General features: G+C 49.2%; 1 protein-coding gene across 1 annotated transcript in view; it reads left to right on the forward strand.

Annotated features, from left to right (window-relative positions):
- Window positions 7,359-14,006, forward strand: part of PCP4 (Purkinje cell protein 4) — a 66,738-nt gene continuing 60,090 nt past the window's right edge. The window contains exon 1 of the mRNA XM_021071000.1: window positions 7,359-7,534. Within this exon, the coding sequence (XP_020926659.1) occupies window positions 7,526-7,534 (9 nt within the window). The 5' untranslated portion in view covers window positions 7,359-7,525. The remainder of the gene's footprint in view (window positions 7,535-14,006) is intronic.

Below are 14,006 nucleotides of genomic sequence, written 5' to 3' on the forward strand. Positions count from 1 at the left end.
ACCCAACTCGTATCCATGAGGATGCAGGTTCAATGCCTGGCCCTGATCAGTGGGTTAAGGATCTGGCATTGCTGTGGCTGTAGCATAGGCCAGCAGTGGCAGCTCTTACTCAACCCCTAGCCTGGGTACTTCCATATGCTGTGGGTGTGGCTGTAGAGAGAAAAAAAAATTGAATAGAGGACAAGACAGGTCCACAGGACTGTGGGCAGGAGGACTTGACCTCCATGGGTCCAGGGCCTGTGTAACCCTCCTTTCTCTCCTACTGGTGGTACCTTTTATAAAGACAGTGTGACCTCACCCAAGGTCATGTGGGTGGAGGTTTGGATAAGTGAACACAGTTATTTCAGGTGAGAGAGAGACATGGGGGCAGAGAGAGAAGAGAGAGGTCAAAGATAATACCTTCCAGAAATAATCCAACGTACACATCCCTTGTCCAGGCAGCCGGGTAGGGGTGCCCTCCCGAGAGCAGAAGGGAGGAACAACGCGGGGTGAAGGACCAGGAGCAGCAAGACAGCTATTCGCTAAAAGTGTGCAAAGCCACAGTTGAATGTTTCTTTAATTTATTTTTCTTTAAAAAGGCAGCCATGGAGGTTTCAAACAGGTCAGTCTTGCCAGCAATTTTTTTTTAAATATTTTAAAAAGTTGGCTTAAAATCTGGCAGCAGAGAGACTTTTGAAATATCCTTTTTTTTTTTTTTCCCATTTTTGCAAGGGAAAATTCTTCTGTTAGCTTTGGAAAGTGAATCTAATTTTATAGATGAGAAGACTTTATATGGCAGTGTTCCCACTTGGTGACTGATAGAATGCTTATTTGTTCGAGGGCAGTCTGGGGAGCGAACTCTACTGGGCGTGGGCAGCGGAAGCGTAAATGGAGTGGTGTGGTTTCAGCCTCTTTTAAGAGGCGTAAAGTCCAGGAGGGACTAGCGCTGTGTAAAAACACACACAAGAAGGACACATCACAATAAATAAATGCTTCCAGGAGAGGTTTGTAGAATTAGGGTGTATTTGGACATTTATGGATACACCAGGGTAGCCTTCTGGCTTTGGGCCCTGTGATGTCCAGGGGTTGGCAGAGGGATGGCATCTTAGGAGGGATTGAAATTCAAGGTAGCAGGAAATGAGGTGGGGGATAAAGACAGGAACCTACTGCCCGCCTGTAGGGTGGGCAGTGCTGAGACCCAGGGGAGGGACGGTACCATCACAAAGGGACGAGAGTGGGCTTCTGGTTGGGAGCAGTGAAGGCAGAAGGCAGGGGCATACCAGCCACTGATGCTGGATCATGAACCCTCTGTTGCGGGGGCGGGGGGAGCAGCAACCACAGTCTCTGTCCAGAAGCATCTTCCATGATCAGGGGTTAGGACAGCGCTGTGGCTGCAAGTGGTGGCTACCAAGAGCCACAAAGGACAAAGAAGTAAATAAGCAAAGATGGAGAAATGAAAGAACAGGTGGGGTTTTTTTACGTCCCGCCATTGGACACAAATGATGCATTGGGTATGAAAGTCTGATGAAAGGCTTTAGGTCATCCAGATAGAGTGTCCTTTAAATAAGGCCAAAGATAGAGTTTGAAAGATTACCTGGTCCAATTCTGCACCTTCAGGCAGGCTTATGCTTCCCAGAAGATGAAAATAATCTATCCATATTATATATTTTTTCATAAATTATAGAACCACATGCCTGTATTTTAATATGGCAAGGCTGAAGAATTCCCCCAAATCTAATATATGAAGCTGTAGATCTAATTCTCCTGAAGTTCCCTCAGAATTTATTTCCCAGCTCAATATATTTGGTGTATATATTTTTGCTTAGGTTGGCAGATACAGGGTTTTAATATTTCTGGATTACCAGAGGAGAAAATGAGACGCTGAGGAATGGAGAGGCTTGGCCAAAATCTGAGGGAAAACAATTGCTCACGTCAAGGATTCAAGTTCTAAGCTTCTGGTTGGTGACTCTGTCTGCCATGTAATACGGTATTTGGCTGATTGGAGAAGAGTGTTGAGGCTGTTTAAGTAGGATTGGACATGGCAGAACTGGCCATGACCATGCAGATCTTAGCAGGAGGTAGGGGGAGTGGGGCAGGGGGCAAGAGAGAGCCTGGAAAGTTTGGAAGGAGTGAGTGGACTCTGTGTGTGTGTGTGTGTGTGTGTGTGTGTGTGTGTGTGTGTGTGTGTGTCTGTGTCTGTGTCTGTGTCTATGTGTGTCCTACCATCACTCTAAGCAGTGATTCTCGGGAGTTCCTGTCGTGGCGCAGTGGTTAATGAATCCGACTAGGAACCATAAGGTTGCAGGTTCGATCCCTGCCCTTGCTCAGTGGGTTAATGATCCGGCGTTGCCATAAGCTGTGGTGTAGGTCGCAGACGCAGCTCGGATCCCGCGTTGCTGTGGCTCTGGCGTAGGCTTGGCAGCTACAGCTCCGATTCGACCCCTAGCCTGTGAACCTCCCATATGCCATGGAAGCGGCCCAAGAAATGGCAAAAAGATTAAAAAAAAAAAAAAGCAGTGATTCTCTAAATTGTCTGCTTGTCAGAACCACCTGGCCAGGTTTAAAGACCATCCATTTATTACCCTTGTTCCTGGGGATTCTTCAAGACCAGGGAGCCATGGAGTCTTTGCCGTCCTTGGTCTGATGGCTGGTTATGTTGGAATGCCAGTGCCCCAAGAGCGAGGATGGGGCTGGCTGGGAACTGTGGTCCAAGAGCCTATCTTACGGGTGAAGGTGGCAGGGACCCATGGTGGTGGCCAGCGAGCATCTGGGGCGCACACTCAGATGTGTGTAGCCCGTGGGCACTGATTTCTCATGGGCAGCTTGGTCCTCCCTCTGTGGCCATCCTCAGCATTGGCCTTGTGTTTTCTAAAACAGGCACCACCCCACAGCTTGTGAACAAGAGGTGACTGTTTGACTGAAGATGCCCTGGGACAGGGATAGGGTTCAGTTGTGTGCCGCGTGGCAAACACCAATGAAATTCCTCTTGAGATGCATTGAGTCTTTCCCCCAAAGTCAGCTCCAAGTGCTTTCTAGGTCATTTATAATTTTCCTGGAGCCCCCATAACGAAGTACCAGAGGTCCGGGGGCTTAACCGACTGAAACTTATTTTCTTTCATTTCTGGACGTCTTCTTCCTGTGTCCCCGCATCTTCTTCCCTCTGTGATGGGACCAGGACCAAATTTCCTCTTACACGACCCCAGTCCTCCTGGATGTGGGCCTACCCCTGTAACCTCATTTTATCTGAATTACCTCTGTTAAGACTCTATGTCCAACTACAGTCACATTTGGAGGTTCGATGGGCTAGATCTTTAATACATGAGTTCTTTAGGGGGGAGGGGATAAAATTCAGTTCATTTATTTATTTGTTTTTTGTTTTTTAGGGCCACACCTGCGGGATATGGAGGTTCCCAGGCTAGGGGTGGAATCAGAGCTATAGCTGCCGGCCTCCACCACAGCCACAGCAATGCTAGATCTGAGTAGTTTGCGACCTATAGCTTAGGGCAACCCCGGATCCTTAACCCGCTGAACCTGTGTCCTCATGGACACTGGTCGGGTTCATTACCACTGAACCACAATGGGAATGTCTGATACAATTCAGTTTATATCATCGTTCATCCTCTTTTTTTTATGGGTATAATACTACTTTATTAACACTTAAATTGCAAAAACAATGAGGGCCATACCTCCTGTTCAGATTCTTGAAAAGAAGACATACGGACAGGGCTTTCAGGATGCAGCATTAAACACAGCATCCTATGCTGACACAGTCTAAGGGGTGGTACGACTGTACCTTAGTCCACAAGTTTAGGGACAAGCCCTGCAATTGGAAAGGCCTGAGACTGAACAGAGAGGTCCCTGGTTGCAGGCAGAACCTCCCCCAACTTCAGACTTGAGACAAACCAAGGAGTCGGTCAGTTGACCAAAACCGCGGACTTCAGGACACACAGTAACAGGATAGACTGGACAGAGCCAGTTCAGATTGTGGGGGCCTGTCTGAAGTGAGCCAGTTCAGCTGGATGGAGCCTGTTGCAGGTCCAGGATCTGTATTAGAGCAGGTCCACGGACAGAAAGGTTCTTGTATTCTTCCGAAATCGCTTGTTTCCAAACAAGTGCATGAGCTGCTTTCCCACACAGCACATCTATCCTCTTTTCCATAAGCTTTATGCCCCCTGATTTGTCCTGAATGATTGCACGCTCTACTCGGCAAAAGCCCAGCCAACAATCCCAGCTCCTCTTCTTGGAAATTCCAGCACCACTGTTCTTACTGTTCCCCAACCCCAAGCTGTTGTGATGCTATTTGTGTGTCTGTGGTTAGAGAATATTCCTGTCTGCATCGGATCCAGGGCAGCAGAGCATAGAGGCTGGTTCTCAGTGTCCTTTCTCCTGTCCTCTGCCTGAACAGTCTGCAAAACCACAGGACTCCGTCAGCATTGCTGCTGGGAGCTCTGAGGCTCTACCTCCAGGCACTGGGTGCTCAGAATTCCCACCCACACAGACTCCCCTGCAGAGGTGAGGTTTTGCAGCTTAAGGGGAGCATGGAGACCTGCTGGCCCTCCCCTGGTCCGGGCTGCAGCCCCAGTTCTTGACTTTGACCTTCCTCTTCCTAACTCCCCTTTCTAACCACCTGGAGCATCCTAAGAGCATCCTGCCTGCTCTCCCATGGGTGAAGTTGGGGACAGGGGCCCCTGGGAGGGGAGTGAGAATTTAAGGAGCGTGCTGTCTGGATGTGCCAGTGGGCAGATGCTTTGAGAGTTTGCAAATGCTTTGTGTGGTTAGGCTATGTACGCAGTTGCATAATTTATACACTAAGTCCATTTCTGTTGCTCTGTGAAATATAAATTACTATAATGAATGCACCAATCTTCCCATCGAAGGGGCCCTTTCTGGAGTTCCCATCGTGGCTCAGTGGAAAAGAATCTGACTAGCATCCATGAGGATGCAGGTTCGATCCATGGCCTTGCTCACCGGGCAAGGATCCAGCATCACTGTGAGCTGTGATGTAGGTTGCAGACGTGGTTCGGATCTAGTGTTGTTGTGGCTGTAGTGTAGGCTGGCAGCTGCGGTTCTGATTCGACCCCTAGCCTGGGAACTTCCATATGCTGAAAGGGGCCTTTCTGTAGACACAATTCCTACATAAAGTGGCTATAAATTAAGAAGATGGATTCCCACAAGTCGTAGGAGACTCTCAATGCTTTGTGGTCCTGCTCACTGATGCCCAGATGAGGGCTCGGACCCAGAGCTTGCCTCTGCCTCCGCCTCCTCGGTCAGCCTATGCTTGTTGGTTTTCATTTTTTCTTTTTTGGGCACTGAACCTGCCATATATGGAAATTCCTGGGCCAGAGATTGAGTCTGAGCCCCCAGCTACAGCTATAGCCTATGCCTCAGCTGTAGCAATGCTGGCTCCTTAACCCACTGTACCATAGGAGGGACTCTGTGGTTCTCTTTGGTTTTGAAGTTTCCATCCAGGGCTCACACCATTGTTGATTGCACTGACCTGTCCTGGTTCCATCTTGAACTGTGCATTTTGGCTACAACATGCTACAAGAGCCATGTTCCAGCCTCTTCTTTGATGGCACCCAGAAGGGGCTTCTGTTCTTTCCCTTAGCAGGCTTTTGTTCTCTGGGATGAAGCTCACCAGCCCTCTCCTGGGAACTCAGGAGCTGCCAGCAAGGCCAGTACCAGGGTGGCACAATCCTGGCCCCTAGGGCCTACAATTTAAGGAGGCGCCAACTCTCAGGTTTGAGCAAGTGCAGCTTTGGCATTTGCATGAACCCAAGAATGAGTCCCTTCCTAAATCTTACCCCTGTTCTGCAGTCACCACTCCTCCTCTTCCCAACTCAGGGAAGTCACTTCTGTGGATCTGAGGGGTCAGGGTTTCAAATAGCAGGTCCCCCCGATAGTCCCAGGTCCCCCAGGGCATCTCCATCTCTTGGCAGCTGCGAGGCAGTGATGGTGGGACCCCATTCTGGAGCAGTGACTGTGGGCCACTCCTGGGCAGTGGGCAGACAATCAGGAAAGGACAGGGAACAGGGAGGCATTTGGAGTTGCCGGGACTGTTGGGGTGGGGGAGGTGTGGGTGCGGCTGGGGATAGGAGCCTGGAGAAGGAGGGTGTGGAGATGGCAGGAGAGCCCATGGGGTGTGGGGGAGAGAGGGCGGGGCCGTGAGGAGGAAACTGACAGGAGAGGCTGCCAAAGTGATGCCTGGGTAGAAGCCGAGGAGAAGGAGGAGGTCAGAGACAGGACCATGATTGTAATTACTGTTATTTCCTTGGCTGCTCCCACAGCATGGGGATGCTTCTGGGCCAGGGATGGTATGCACAGCACCCAGGTGCCCCGAGCCGCTGCAGTGACAACTCCAGATCCTTAACCCGCTGGGCCACCAGGGAACTCCCAGGGCTGTGCTCACCATCAATTCCACAAGCAGCCATTGATCCAGTGTCTGCGTGACAGGTGAGAGCATCTGAGGATCATATGTACCCAGTCCCTCAGTCACTTGTCCACACCAGCTATCCAGGAGCCACCACTTGGATGCGTTGGCATCTCCAGTTGGTCTTTGGCCCCTGAGGAGTGACTCTCATCCTTTGGAGTATTTGCCACCAGAGGACATCATTGTCGTCATGCTGAGGCTTCCGCTTGAATCTCGAAGCTGACAAGTTACACCCTGAGCAGCGACAGGCCAAGGAGACAGGCAGCCACACGCATCTCGATTCTGTGCACCGGCCCCATTCTGATGTGTGACGTCTGCCTCGTGAAGGTCAAGGGCTCTTCAAGATCCACGAATCCGAGGGGATCCAGAGGATCTCCATGGCCAGGTTGGACAGGCAGATTCCAGGATCCAAGCTGGGTCTTCCTCCCCGCGCTGGTGAGGCTGCGACACCCACGGGCAAAGTGGGGTGTGTGTGTGGGGGGGGCGTGCTCCTCTGAGATCACAGCGTGACCCTCCAAGTCCATGACTCCGACCTCTTACATCGTCCTGCCAGCAGAGGAGTCCCCAGGGTGCCAACAGGCTGGCAGAGTCGGGGTTGGAGGAGAAGGACTGGAAATGGCCAACTCTGAAGGTGGAAGCTTTGTGCTACAAAGGGGCGGTGGGGAACAGCAGCTCCTGAGCAAAAAAGGAGGCCAGCGAGACGCAGGTGCCCGTGTTTGCAGAATTGCTTTCCTTTGAAAAACAAACCTTCGGCTTTCAATGTCCACTGACATTGAAAATGCATTTCCCACATATCTAAACCCTGTGCCCCTTGGCATCATGACCTGTGGGCAATCTGAGATGATCTGTGTGCCTGCCTTCATCATGGCATCTGTGGTTTCCTTCTCTCCCTGGCAGGCTCGGAGCCCGCCTTCCTCCGATGCTCCACTAGGTGGCCCTGGGCGCTCTCAGATGCCTGCCAGGCGCGCAGACAGGTGAATGCATCTCATTGGCTCACAGGAGGCATGATGCCACCGGGCAGCCCTTTTTAAGAGAAAAGCCAGGACGGGGCGCAGCAATCCCAAGTAGTGCTCTCCGTGTGGCCGGTGGGGATCCCGGAGCTGCCGTTACAACATCATGAGTGAGGTGAGTGGGGCTTCCGCTCCGGGAGGGAAACTTGGGGATGAGAAGGGGCCCAGCCCCATCGTTAGGCTCAGAAAATGCAAAGGGTTTCCCGGTAGGGAGAGCATGTAAAGCCTGGATTGGTCTGCTTGGAGGATGGACCCTGTTCCTACCCAGGTTTGTGTGGCAAAGTGCAGAAACTGGTCAAGTTGGCAACTTTGAAAAAAATTCACCTTCAACAGAGAGAGGAATTCATCATTTGCTTCTGATTGAATTGTGACTTTGGAAAGTGCGTTGGGATTGAGAGCTCAGAAGAGGGAGCTGGGTGTTTTTAGTCACTTGGGAAGATCTGGGCCATTTGCAGCGTGCCTTCAGGGGTTCTTCTCCGTGGGGACCTTTCAGGATGGGGACAGGCAGGCCATCTGGCCAAAGTCAGCCTTGGAAGGGAAGGGGAGGAAAGGGTTGCATTGCGGGGCCGCGAGAAAGCCTTGCCTGTAAAACTGCAATTGCAGTTAATCAGAGTAAAGCCAGTGAGAGACGTGTACATCGGGTAAACCCCAAAATATCTGTGTGTGTGTGTGTGTGTGTGTATGTGTGTGTGTGTGTGTGTGTCTTGAAGATGGGAGAGACTCTGGCAGAAGACACTTTTCAGTGAAGAGTCACGTCTGTATCTGTTTATCCAGGAGATAGTTTGTTGGGGCGAGGTGATAGCTCACTGTTATTTTTTAAAAGATCATATTCTCTGTCTTTCTTCTCAAAAAGGCAGATTTAGGTTGTACCACGTCACCCTCTAGTTCCACCTGGTAACCAAGACAAACCTGCATTCATTTCCTGTTGGTTGGCATTTAAATAATGACTTTTTAAGATCGTTTATCTTCTCTGCCTTCTTTTTTTTTTGACACACAGGGATTTTTTTTTTTTGGAAATCTATAGTAAAATGAACAGCTTCAGAAATAAAATGCCTCTTCCCTGCTTTCATCTCTCTGCTGGGTTACTTCTGATGTACACATGACAGAGCAGGCAAAGACTTATGAAATTTAGAGACAGAGTCTGGGATGGAGCCAAGGGCTCAGGCGAGGAAGAGGGTGATGAGTTGGGGAGGAAATTCGAAGGCTGAAACCTTCCAGCAGCAACCAGGGTAGGCACCCCTGCCCAGCAGGGTGTCTAGTTACCTTAGCTGACCTTCCCCACAACCCCTGGGAGGTAGCGATCTGATTCTCCAGGTGACAGATGAGGAAACCGAGGCACAGAGACGTTCAAGGTGAGCTGGCTCAAAGCCGCCAGCTAGCGAAGGGCAGAGCCAAGACTTGGGTGGGTCTTGATGTCCGAATCGCCTATACATTCTCCGATCAGTGTCAACAGTGGATGCCAGGCCGAGGGCGGGAGGCGAGGGCAGGAACCTGGGGCCCTAGAGCAGAGGCAGGTCGATGAGGGCCAGGATGCTCAGAGGAGGGGCTTTCTGCAGGCTCCACGGAGAAGATTTCAGAAGCTTCTCTGTTAGTGGCAACTCACCTTGCTTGCAACTAGGAGGGAAGGCTGCGTGCAGCAGGTTTTTGTCTTTATACAACTTAACAGTTTCAGAGAGAGGAAGGACTTAAAACTAGGGTGGCCTAGAGGCCCCCTTTCTTCAGCCGAGTTCGCCAAAGGGGGCTCTTTGGTGGGGGCGGGGGCCTCCCGCTGGCTCTCCGCTCCGGCTGTCGCCCCATCTCCAGCACACGTCCTGCCCAGTGCCATCTCAGGAGCTGTCCCGAAGGCCTCGGCTTGGCAGGGTTCACGTCACTGTGGGTCCCCAGGGAGAGAGCAAGCCTCCCAGAGCCCACCCCGCATTAGGATCCCAACCTCATTTCTGCTGCACGCGTTAATTAGGGCAGCTCTGCCGCCCCGGCCCCGCCCCCAGCACCCAGATGCCTTCGCCGGCCCTTCTGGGAACTCGGCTCGCCGTTCTTTCCACGTTGCTAAAGCCCCGCAACACGAGCATCTCACACCTTTGCCTCCTTTTGCTTCCCCCCGCCCCGCCTCGCCCCGACCTCCCTTCGGCTCCCTCCACCCTTCCTCTCCTGTCCCTCTGCCCTCGTTGCCCCCTCATGTCACCTGCAACCCCGTGCTCTGGCCACCAGCTGGGTGACCAGCTCTTTGGCTCCTCTCTAGGTTTCTGAATACGGGTTCCTTGGAGAACGGGCATTTGTCCTTTTGACTCGAACTTAAATCTGCTTAAAACATTTAATAAAGTTGAACAGAGGCTCCTTTCTGGGTAGAGAACTGCCCCCCCAACCCCCCCCCCCCACGCCACGCACACAATTTTCCGTAATCTTTTTTTCCCGTTGGATGAATTCCCTGTGGCTTCTTGTTTAATAACTCTCAGGCAGGGAAGGATTTCAAATGATCATTTCCTTAGGCATCTAACTAATTACCCCCGAGGGCCAAAGCAATGGCTTTTTTCAGACTTTCCTCTGACTTCAGGATTTATTTGAGTCTGATGGGCAAGTGGCTGCTGCTCCAGCTGTTAGGGTTTAGTGACAGCAGCAGAAATTCCCAGGCTCCCAGGGCCCCCATGCTGCTTAGGGGGGGGATCTCTCTCTTGGAGTTCTTGGAGCCTTTGGTGGGGGGACTGAGCCTGGAGGTGGCTTTAAACCGGGTGACTTTATGACAACACAACGCCTTCTAAACCCTTTGACAATGCTTTTCGCAGGAGGGGATGGCATGTGTGATTGAAAAGAGCAGCTCACAAGTAGCGAGGAAAGTAAAGTCCAAATTTAGGGTGACGGGAGAGAGTGGAGGTGGTTTGTGGGGGTGTCTCATTTGCATTTCAGTATTAAAGTATGTCAGATGTGCCTGGAGCCATTTATGAGATGAGCTGAAAGATGATTTAGCAGGGATCCAGACGCAGGCTTTGGTGCCTTTGCTGGATCCAAAATCCTCACCACCCAGGTCAAAGTTTACAAAATGCATCCTCATCTCGTCCCACTGGACTCCCTACTCAAGAAGAAAAAGACTCCTTTTGTTGAGCAACCTAATACCATTTGGAAAAAAGTCCCACCAGCAATGATCACCAGTCCTGTTTGCTCACTCAGGTGTCTGTTTTCGAGTTGCTTTTCAAAAGAACTTTGTTTAGGAAAGCCGGCAACCAGATTTTCGTGCACAAAGGCACACATTTGGAGAGTGGATTTCAAAACTGACACCTTTCCTCTGACCTCAGGATTTATTTGAGTCTGATGGGCAACACCATCACCCTGTTTGTGAGGGGGTGCGGGGTTCCCACTTGCACAACGCACCCGTTGACAGCTGTTCATTAGACTGCAGACACCTCTGGGGACGCGTTCTTCTGATGCTTCTATGTTGCTGTCACAGCCTCTCTTCTTGCACCTGCTAGGATGGCTTGTTGCAAGTTGGTGCCATGGTTTTGGGTCTTTCTCTCATCCAGACGCTGGCCACCACAAAGGGACCACACCTGTCAAGAGGCATGGTTTGAACACACTGAGGCTATTTAGGGGCAGATCTTTAGACCTTAGCAGGGAATCAGAAGCTGCTTACCTGATACAGTCCATCCCTAAAGCAAGAAGAAAGCAGTGAACAGAATTGCTCTAGACAGAGATCTCAAGGAGAGGCTATGCCTTGCTTATATCTTGGAGTGGGGCATAGAAAAGACATGATTTTTTTTTTCTCTGAAAGTAGCCAATGGTTTAAAAATCACATATTACACTGGTTTAGGGCTTACCTAGTCAGCTCTCAGGGTAACCCTTTGGTGAGACAAATAGGAAGATGAAACAGACCTAAAATGAGAGTCATTATAGCTGTGTGCTTCCTATAATTAAGAGTGAGCTGAAACAAATGCTATCGGGGGGATAATAGGCTTGCAAGGAACCATAATTTAGACCAGTTAAGCACAGATTTTGAGGGTAACTGTGTAAAATGCAGATTTTGCAACTGGCCCAACGGGCTGAGCAAGAGAAGTTCAAACGGAAATTCAATTTCTTATGTAATTTAAACCTCCTTGGGCATGAGCTTGCAGTGGAGATACAGAAAGATCCAGCAAGATGCGTGTGGTTTCCTGGATCACATGATGATAGCTGTGGTCTCTACGCTCCCAGGGACTTTAGTTCTAGAAAGACACCGGTTACAGCTTGGGTTCGAAGTTCAACACTGCCGAAGAGGCAAGAGGCCCCTTGAAGCAAGAAAATGCGTTGCTAGGCTGATGAGGGCAGTAAGATGTCTTTTCACACTCCTGTTTTCATTAACGAATGCTATGGGTTTAAGCAGTCTCACTGTTTTTCTCTTTTGAATGCTAAGAATGACAGAATGCAAAATGTATTCTATTTTTTGGAGAGGAAAATTGAGTAAATGGCTCACAATTGATTTCGTTTGAGGTTTAGTGGAATAGCATGACCAAGATGGAGAGGAAGCCGGGGTTTTTGTAACGGGAAATGATGAACACATTCTTTGCTTTTTTGTTTTTTTGTCTTTTTTTTTTTTTTTTTTTTTTTTGCCATTTCTTGGGCCGCTCCTGCAGCATGTGGAGGTTCCCAGGCTAGGGGTCTAATCGGAGCTGTAGCCACTGGCTTACACCACAGCCACAGCAATGCGGAATCCGAGTTGCATCGGCGACCTACACCACATCTCACGGCAATGCTGGATCCATAACCCACTGAGCAAGGCCAGGGATCGAACCCGAAACCTCATGGTTCCTAGTCGGATTCTTTAACCACTACGCCACAATGGGAACTCCTCGTTTTCTTTTTCTTTTTTTTTTTTTTTTTTTTAAGGAAGTAAGAAAGTAGTTTTTATCCAGTCCTCTCTGCCCCTGCCCTTTCTGTGAAATTAAATCGGTAAATAAAGTTAAGACATTGAAAAGATGACATCATTATAGAATCATGAATAACAGTAGGGATTGATAGAGATATGAAGACAAAAAAATCAACACGTGGTTATACTAAAATGCTTACAAATCTCTAATACGTTTTTAGAATGAATTCTATTTGTAAAGAATGTTGTTCATCAAACCTGACCCTACATGATGCAGGAAATCTTAATTAAAAAAAAAAAGAGAACTGAAAAAACAATCTCTGTTCTTAAAATGTACCGTGTAGCTACCTACTCCTCAGTTAAAACATCAAGTTGGATTTTCTTCTTAATAAAAATTGCCATCCATTATTACATGTTGAATAGAATATGTGTCACAAAATTTTGACAGTTGCTTTTGGAAAAAACAAGTTAGGTGCATCTCGCGCAACTTTGAGCTTCTTTTTAAAAAGTTCTGCAAGAGAAAGTAACTTTTTTTGGTCTTTAGCAATTTTATTGAGGTGTAGTTGGTTTACAGTGTTGTGTTCATTTCTGCTGTGCAACAAAGCGATCCAGTTTTACATGTGCACACATCCATTCTTTTTCAGAGTCTCTTCCCATGTAAGTTATCACGGAATATTGAATAGAGTCCCCTGGGCTATACAGCAGGTCCCCACTGACCATTCATTCCAAATACAACACTGTGCATATCTGCTTTACTATTATGATTTTTTCTTCCTTGGCCACCCTGCAGCGTTTGGGGTTCCCAGGCCAGGGATCAGATCCAAGTCACAGCTGTGACCTACGTCCCACAGCTTTGGCAGTGCCAGATCCTTTAACCTACTGGGATCGAAACTTTTGACCTGGCACTGCAGAATGCCGCTGATCCCGTTGTGCCTGCATTTTTTTTTTTTTTTTTTAATGATAGTGGGAACTCCTGCCTTATTTTTTTAAATTCTAATTCTGCTCTCAGCGCTTTATCAGAGGTGTTGTCTTAGGTGGCAGGCATTCACAATTTGGGGTCTTCCTGTTCTTGGTCCACTGGGGCACATGGTACTGTTTGAACACCTGAATAATGTCATGAGCTCAAGCCAGGGACTTTCTTTAATTTAGAATGAATTTCTAGAAAGGACTTCATAGTGCAGGGAAAAGAAGAATTTTAGGTTTCTATTTGACTGATATTTTTATAAAACATGGCATTCAAGATCATGATGTTAACACATCATCTTACTCTGTCTGAGCTGCAATAACAAAGTACCAGAGACGGGGTGGCTTACAAACAATAGGAACGTGTTGCTCATAGTTCTGGAAGCTGGCAGTCCGAGATCAGGGTACAGCCTGGTCAGGTGATGGCTTGCTTCTGGGTTGCCAACGTCCTGCTGTATTCTGACCTTGTGGCAGGGGTGAGGGAGCTCGCTGGGGTCCCTTGATAAGGGCACTCGTCCTGTTCACGAGGGCTCCACTCCCACAACCTCATCACCTCCCAAAGGCCCCACCTCCTAATGGCATCTTCTTTGGGTGTGAGATTTCAGCATGTGTGTTGGGGGGATGGGGCGGGGGTGGGGTGGGCAAACATCTAGACCACAGCAAGTATTATGGATTGCCGTGTAGTTCTTAGAATTATCCTACCTAGACTGCGAACTTGTTGACATTGTCCACAGCCCTGGCTCTTGGTTTGACACTTGGTAATAACATCCAGGTACCAGATGGATCAAGAGAT

The sequence above is a fragment of the Sus scrofa genome, chromosome 13 (assembly GCF_000003025.6).
Source record: "Sus scrofa isolate TJ Tabasco breed Duroc chromosome 13, Sscrofa11.1, whole genome shotgun sequence".
Classification (NCBI taxonomy): Eukaryota; Metazoa; Chordata; class Mammalia; order Artiodactyla; family Suidae; genus Sus; species Sus scrofa.